Genomic DNA, 8,596 nt, shown 5'->3' on the forward strand with positions numbered 1-8,596 from the left:
ATCTACCGCCACGACAAAAAAAAAAACAAAACAAAAGTATTTTTTTCATTTTTTTTCCTTTTTTCTCTCGTCCCACGTCGGTTTGACATGCCAACGACCTTGACATTCATTTTTTTTTTTTTTTATTCATACATCCGAGAAAAGGTTTTATATGAAAAAGGTTTAATAAGGTTAAAATTCGTTTTATACGGATTAAATAACGGTTTTCTAACCTTTTTTTTTTCTGTCATTTATTCATTCCACTTTTTATCCTTTTCGGTTTATCGTAATGAATTACACGTTTTTGTTTTTATCTCATCTCATCTCATCTCTTCTTTTTTCTTCTTCCACGATTTGAATATTTTTCTTTATTTTTAAATTTATTTTCGCAAAGGGACACGACTAAAAATTTAAGTTTTTCTCTTTCCTTTTTCGCGTTTTCGACGAATTTTCCCTTTTTTTTCTCTCCGGGTTTATTATATTCGAATTTTCCTTTTTTCAAACTGATAAGTGATAACGATAAACGCGAGATAACGATTAAAACCCTTTCCAGAATCGATGATTTCAAGCTTAAAGGTTTCGAATTAATTTTTATTAACGATTATTTATATTTAAATTAATTTTCTAATATTTTATTGCAGTTTTTTTGTTTACTCTTTCGATGATACTCCATCTTTGTTTTCTCTCTCTCTCTCTTTCTCTCTCTCTCCCCCACGTAAAATTTTAAGGGGAAAAAAAAATAAAGAAAAAAAATTTTTACTCGGATTCTCTTTCTTTTATTTTTTATTTTTCCTTTGAGCAAGTGTATTTTTTTTTTTTCGACGCAAAAAAAAATGTCGTGTATTTAGAATATCGTATTGTTTTGTTCTTCCTTTTTTCTTTCGACATTTTTCGCGATACGCGATGAGAGTGTTTAAGTTCAAGGTTTTGCGGATGAATCGGTTCGCCAATTTTTTTTTTAATCCTTTTTCTCATCTTTTTTCCTTTTTCAAAATAAAAAGAACCCATGTTTGGGAGTAAAATTTATTTTTTCCCCTTCTTCCTCCCCTCTTCCTTCTCCCTCCCCTCGATCGGGAAATTTACGACGTTTTAAAATGCAACAACAACCGACCGAAAAACAATTACACGAAGAACGTGATAAATTTCAAATTAATTATTATTATAAAATTTGCTTCCGTTTGTTTACACTTTGTTATTAAAATTTTTACACTTCTCTATGACGACGACGACGACTACGATAATGATGATGATAATAATGATGATGATGATGATGATGATGATGATGAAAACAACGACAATAGAACACGCAAAAATGAAAAATGAAAAACTTAACGAGAATAAATTCGGTTAATAATATTTAAAAGGGAAAATTTTTTTTTCGTGACGTAATAAAGACTTTTCCTCATTCCGGAAATGATAAAAGTTTATCATTGATAAACACATAAATTTTAATGAATGAAAATGAGAAAAAAAAAACGTTTCTAAATAACTTATTTATTTTTACTTTAAAAATTAAAACTTTTACATTTTTCCCTTTTTAACGTAAAAAAAATGTCGTTTTTCGTCGTGGCAATAGAATATTTAATTTTTTTTTTTTTTTTTAAAAGAAGTTTGACGAGTTTGATGACGTGGATTTGTTCCTTTTTTTTTTTTTTTTTGTTTATTTCAGTTTTCGCGAATAGAAAAATTTTCTTTTATTATTATTATTATCATAACTTTTCATCAGGAAAAGTATTCATAGATTAACCGGAAGTAAACGTTTAAATATCCGTGATGGCGCGCTTATGGAATTTTTAAAGGATTCGGACGTAATTTCCTTTAAGGTTTTTCTTTTTTTTTTTTTTTGTAGAATTGCCTTTCCAGCAATTGTGGCACTGCTCCCCACTTAATCGTTTCCGGTTTTTATTACTTTTAATTTTCTGACAAAGTTTTATTTTCAAACATTTTTTTTCTCTCCCCTCCCCGCGGGAAAAAGGGAAATTTTAATTAATTTACACCTGTAACTTTCCAACACGTTTCTCAGGATGATAATTTCCGGTTTGTTAAATTTGTTTTCCGGATTGTACCGTGCACGTTTCTGCTGTCGTGAGTGACCGGATATGGTCGTACTCATTCTTCGACTGATCCTTTTCCTGATTCCACGATACACCGATATACGCGAATGAAGATATTTGAAAATTTTATTTGTAACCTCTTCTAGACGTTTATGGTTAGCGAATATCGGACGGGTAGAAGGTGAAAAGGTCGAGGGTGATTGTTTATTACGACAAACTTTGACCGTAACGGTAACTCAGTAAAGCTCCCTTCGTTTAAATACGTCATAACCGTCGTTACCTTTTTACAGGTATCGTTCGTTACCTTGTAACTTTTCCTCCTCATTCCATTTACCCTTGAGCTTCTTTTGCAATTAACCTTTAAATTATTATCATTATTATTATAACTTCATAACCGCCATCATAGTTTTTTGTCAGGGTCCTTGAAAATTTATGTGAAAACGTTCGTTAAAAAAAAAAAAAAGCGTGCGTGGAATTTTCTCGAAAAAAAAAAAAAACTTTTTTTAACTTCCTTCGTCTAACTTTTTTGATTCGATTAAATTTTTATTTTTTATTTTTTTATTAAATTTCGCCATTTTGTCATTATTATTATTATTATTATTATTATTATTATTATTATTATTATTATTATTATTATTATATTTCGTTCAGACGAAATAAACATCTGGTGCTGGGTTTTTTTTTTTTTTTTTTAAAATTAGTAAATTGTCGGATCACAAAAAAAATTTTTCGTTTTATTTTGACGTTCGTTCTGTTTTTTTTCCTTTTTTTCTTATTTTTCGAAGTCAAAGGAAAAAATGTGGTTTAAGATTACAAACATTTTTTTTTGTTTTTTTTTTCTTCCTTTGACTTATCGTTTTCCGTCGAGAAAGAAAAACAAATTACCGGTAATTTTCGTTCGACGTTATATGAATTATTATGATGACGTCATAATCGACTTGTAGCCCTCGAGTGAAAATTGATAAAATTTTTTGGCCGCCATTTTTTATGGTTTGATGATAGCAAAAAAAAAAAGAAAAATTTTCAACGACAAATTATATTCTAAGGCATTTTCATAATTTTCCTTTGTTGTTTTAAGTTTTTTTTTTTGACGTTCTGGAAAAATAATTTTTCTTTTTTCTTTTTTTCCCCTTCCCCCCATTTGTTTCTCGATTATTTTTCCAGACTGGAACGTCAAAACGATGTACACACACGCACTCGAAACGTGGTGTTGAAAAAAAAAAAAACGTTTTTTCTTCAGGCAGGCAACCTTTTTTTTTGGGGGGGAGGGGAGAGGGGGGAAATTTCGAAAGGAAAAGAAAAAAAATTTTTTTTTAAATTGGAATGGAAAGTTTTAATTTTTTTTTTTTTGGAGAAAATGGAAAGTTTTAATCGTTTTTTTTTTGTTAAATTTTTCTAGTCACGATTTTTGAAAAATTTGTAAAAAGAACTCGTTTAATATTTAAAAATGGTAAAACATATAAATCATTTTATATTTCGTTTAATTTCGTATTTTCCTTACGTCGATGATGATAATGTTAATTATTATGTTACTGACTTATTATCGTTTTTTTTTCTGGATTATTATTATTATTATTATTATTTTATTTTGTTTTTTTCTTTCTGGAATTGTTTCGCCTGTTTCTAGAATTTAAAAATATCGTATTTCGATTTTCATTTTTGGAAAGCTTCAGAAAAAAAAAAAAATTCCTTCGCGTTCTTTTTTTTTTTTTCTGTAATCGGTAAAACTTTGAAAATTTTCTAAAATGATAATGATGATGATAATATTGATATTTAAATATTTAAATTCGACCGCGAATGCTTTGCGTAATAATAATAATAATAATAATTTGCAAGAAATCGAGTAAAGATTTAGAATGAATGCTGAGGGGAAAATTTCGGACGAGGACGTCAAAAAAAAAATCGTTTTAAAGTAATAATAATAATAATTAATAAATTTAAATTTTTTTTGTTTGTTTGAAATTTATTTTTCCAGTTTTCGCTGGAATTTCTCGTAGTATTAAATTTTCCAAAAAAAAAAAAAAAAAAAAACAAAATTTAATCGATCTGAAATAAGTTTTGTTTTTTCCTCCACCAAAAATTTTCCCGGGAAAAAAATGAAATGCGACTCGATTTGAATTATTATTATTATCATTATCATTATTATTATTATCATTATTATTATTATCATTATTATTATTATTATTATTATTATTATTATTATTATTATTATTATTATTATTTGAAATTCTGTTTTAAAAAAAAAAATTAATTTAAAAAATTTAAAAACTCACCCTTTTGAATATTTTTTCCATTTTTTTTCTTTTTTTCCACCTGCATTGTAAATAAATAATTTGATGTTTTGTAGAATGTAAGAAAGAAGTAGCAGAAGACGTCATAATTTGACGGTTAAAATTTTCCAGTTTGTAAAAAGAGGAAAAGGAAAAAAAGAAAATTTCAAGTCCATCACTTTTCGAGTTTTTTTTTAATCATTATTATTATTATTATTATTATTATTATTATTATTATTATTATTATTATTATTATTATTATTATTATTAAATATTTAACCCTTTTCTTTTCACGTTCGTACGTTCATCTGTTCGTTTCTTTTTCTTTTTTTTTTTTTTTACTGGAGAAAGAAAAAGTGACGGTTAATAAAAATAATTTTTTTTTTTTTTGAAAAGGGGGTTTTGAGGGGAGAAGAGAGATGAGGGGAAGAGGGAAGGGAGGGAAGGGGAGAGAGTCGTAAAAAAAAAACAATAATTTTAATCGTGATGGAATCTCTTTTTATTTATTTATTTATTTTCATCCATCCATTCATCGTCAAAAAAAAGAAACTTTCTGTAAAACATTTTTCCCGACGTTAACTTTTCTTTTTAAATTTTCTTTTTTTTTCGAATTTCGAATTTCGTAACCGCCATTTTTCTTTTCGAAATTATTCTAGAGAGGGTAAAAAAAATTGATTGCGTCGTTTAGGATTTGTATTTAGAAAAAAAAGTAAAAAATTACATTTTCCTCTTCGTTACGCGATTGTAATTTAAAATAATAATAATGATAATAATGATAATAATAATAAAGAGAGTTGTTATTAAAAATAAAATAATAAATTTTTGTTTAATGCGGAACGCGTATAAGACACACACACACGAACAAAATAAATTTTTTATTTTACCGTTTGTGACGTCATAATTCGGGAGGGATTTAAAAGGACAAAAAAAAAAAAAATTTGAACATTAAAAATTTGATTTTTATCTACACGTTGTGCGTGTGCGTGTGCGTGTGTTTTCCAGCGTGTAAAAATCTGGAGAATTAAAAATTTTTTTTTTTTAACTAAAACAAACAAACAAACAAACGGAAGTGATTGTCGGTGTAAATGTTTTTTTTTTTTTTTCAAAATGGAGACGCAGTTTTGTAATGTTTTGCGCGTTTGTTGTTGTTGTTGTTATTGTTGTTGTTGGATGTTGACGTCATCACATTCAAATTTTTTTGGGGAGTATCGTAATAAATGTTAATAAAATTTTTTTTTTCATCGGGGTTAACGTTTCCGTTGAAATGAAAAATTTTTTCCCAAAAAGATTTAAAAGTGTTAGGTGGAATCAGTAAAAAAAAATTTCAAGAGGGGGAAACTGGAATAAAAGTGGAGGGGGAGGGAGAGAGGGAGATAAAAAAGAAAGATGAAAAAACAAACAGGAAAAAAAAATTCTAAAAAAAAAAAAAAAAAAAACAAAAGATTTATTACCGCGAATTGTTATTTATAACACGATTTCGTGTATTATTATTATTATTATTATTACTACATTTCCAGGATTTCCAATTTCTTTAAAAAAAAAAAACAAATCTGGAAATGTTTTTTTTCCTATTTTCTCCAGTCGATATTGATGCTCTCGTCGCGTTCCATACATTTTCTTTTTTTTTAATAAATTCACTCGTTAAAAAAAAAAAAAAAAAAAAATTCACGATCGACTGGGGACTGTGAAAGACGTTTAAGAACCGGAAACACCGAACCGGAACCGGAAACACAAAAAAAAATTAACATAAAAAAAAACATTTTAAGTGGCAATTATTAATTAACTTAACTCATTATTATTATTATTATTACTGTTCTTTTTAATTTTGTTCTGTTGTTTTTGTTGTATTTAAACGTAAATTATTATTATTATTATTATTAAATTAAAAAGTCGTGGAAAAGTTTTTTTTCTCTCTCTCTTTCTAATTTTTGTCTTTCTTAAATTCGAAAAAAATTTTTTTTGTTCGTCATTGTCAACACACAAACAAAATTTCGATTGTTTGTCTTTTTTCTCTTTATTAAATAATAGTGATGATAATAATAATAATAATAATAATAATCGGGTTACGAACGGAAACGATGATAAATAATTTCACTTTTTCTTTTTTTTTTGTCGTCGTATTCCCCGAGGAGGGAAAAAAAAAAAATTTTTTTAATTATATTTACGTAAATACAAAAACGACGAGAACGATTCGTTTAATTAAATTTTTTTTTCAAATGTTGGTAAAATTGTAAACAAAAAAACAAAAAATTTTTTATTTGCGGGAAAATTTTCCGATTGCGTTTTCTTACTCTATGACTTGTGCGTGGGTTATGTGGGGTGTTAATTGAACGATTCACACGCGATTTTGATTTTTGAATCGTGTGTTATTTTAAAATAATCTTTCGATTAAAATTAAAATCGATAAATCGATCGATATTTTTTTTTTAAAACGATTATCGATCGAGTTTTTTTTTTTTTTAATGGCGAAAGTTATGTTTTACTTATGGGATTTAGGTATTTTTTTTTTTTCGTTTTTGTTTCCCCCCCTTCCCCCATTCGATTCGTTTTTGTTTATTTAAAAACAAAAAAATATAAACTTTTCGATTTTAATGCTATGTAAACAATCGTTTGCACAAGAAAAAAAAAGCAGACGACAAGCAAAAAAATAAATAAATAAATAAATAAAAAAGAAAAATTTTTTCTTTTTGTTTTTTAATTACGGAAACGCGAGTTTTTTTTTTTGTTTTTTCTTCTGCTTACACGTGTAAAAACGTCGACTTTTACTTATTACGTCAGGTTTTTCCTGTTTAAATCCCTAATAAAAAACTTACGATTTTGTTTTCTCTCTCTCTCACTCTTTTTTCTTTCTCTAATTCATTCGATTGTTTTCTTCTTCGATTTTATTTTCTTTATTTTTATTTTTTTATTGTATTTATTTATTCTTCTTGTTTGTTTGTTTGTTTTTGTTTTTGTTTCGTACAATTATTATTATTATTATTTTAAATTTAAAAAGGAAGGGGTGAGGGAGGGGAGAAAAAACTTTATAAAAAAAAAATTTTTTTTTCATTCAATTAATTTATTCATTTATTATTACTAATTCCGTTTATTGTTTTTTCTTTTTATTGTCTTATAATTATTATTATTATTACCTATTATTCCTGACGTTCGATGATAATAATAATAATAATAAATAAAAGGAAGGAAGTTATTCGTTTTATGTAACTTTGTGGTTTTTTTTTTTTTTTTTTTGAAAAGGAGACTAAAATGAGTGAAAAGGAAAAATAACAAAAATGTCATGTTTTTTTTTTTTTTTGTAAATTTGAAGACAATGAATGGGATGATTCCTTTGAGATTATCCTTTTGGGATATCCTGAAAGGGAATTTATTTTGTTGTTTTATTTCTAGTCAGAGAGACAAAGGAAAGAAAAAAAAATTACCGAAAAAAAAAATTGGGATGACGGATTCGTGACCGACGACACATACACGTTGTGTGTTTCGTGAATGATTACAATAACGTAAACATTTCGTCAGTTTTTTTTATATTTTTTTTATTTGTAAATTTCCCGTCAAAATAATAAAAATAATAATAATAATAATAATAATAATAATAATAATAATAATAAATTTCTTTTTTTTCCGCCATTTTAAAATAACCCGAAGCATTTTTAACATTTTTTTTTTCTTTTAATATAACTTTAAATAATATTTCTTTCTTTTTCTTTCTTTCTCTCTCTCTCCCTGTCACGTGAATTACGTGTCACGATAAATCGTATTATCATTTTTTTTTTATACGTCCGGCGGCAAATTTCGATATCTCGAAAGAAAAACATTATTAATTTCGATATATTATTTTTTTTTCGATTTATATATTTCTAGCACTTTAAGTAGATTTAATAATAAGAAAGAAAAAAAAATATGTTTAAACCTTGATTTTATTTACTCGATTCTCATTGGTTGTTTATTTTAATTACATAAATTTTTCGACCAATCAGAAAATTTCTTTTTTTTTTTTTTCATTAAAACTTTTTTCTCATTGGTCGAATTTTCACTTAAAGAAAATTACAAATAAAAACAATTTAATTTTTTTTCATTTTATGGCATTTTAATATTATTATTATTTTATCGAACTATTTATTTATTTAAAATAAATAAATAATTAATTAATTTTTAAGATGAAAAAAAAAAGAAGGGGAAGTGGCAGAGGAGGAGGGAGGAGAGGAGAGGAAAGAAAATATAAAAAGAAAATTGTAGAATAAAGTTTTTATTTTTATTAATTCCGGAAAAGGAAAAGTGTAAAAATGACGTCATAAT

At 26.0% G+C, this 8,596-nt stretch overlaps 1 protein-coding gene across 1 annotated transcript in view; it reads left to right on the forward strand.

The window, feature by feature from the left end:
- Positions 1–8,583: 8,583 nt before the first annotated feature.
- Positions 8,584–8,596, forward strand: part of Phum_PHUM549560 (beta adrenergic receptor, putative) — a gene marked incomplete at both ends in the record, with an annotated part of 1,248 nt that continues 1,235 nt past the window's right edge. Inside the window, one exon of the mRNA XM_002431769.1 lies at positions 8,584–8,588. Within this exon, the coding sequence (XP_002431814.1) occupies positions 8,584–8,588 (5 nt within the window). The remainder of the gene's footprint in view (positions 8,589–8,596) is intronic.

The sequence above is a fragment of the Pediculus humanus genome, genomic scaffold, assembly GCF_000006295.1.
Source record: "Pediculus humanus corporis 1103172108294 genomic scaffold, whole genome shotgun sequence".
Classification (NCBI taxonomy): Eukaryota; Metazoa; Arthropoda; class Insecta; order Psocodea; family Pediculidae; genus Pediculus; species Pediculus humanus.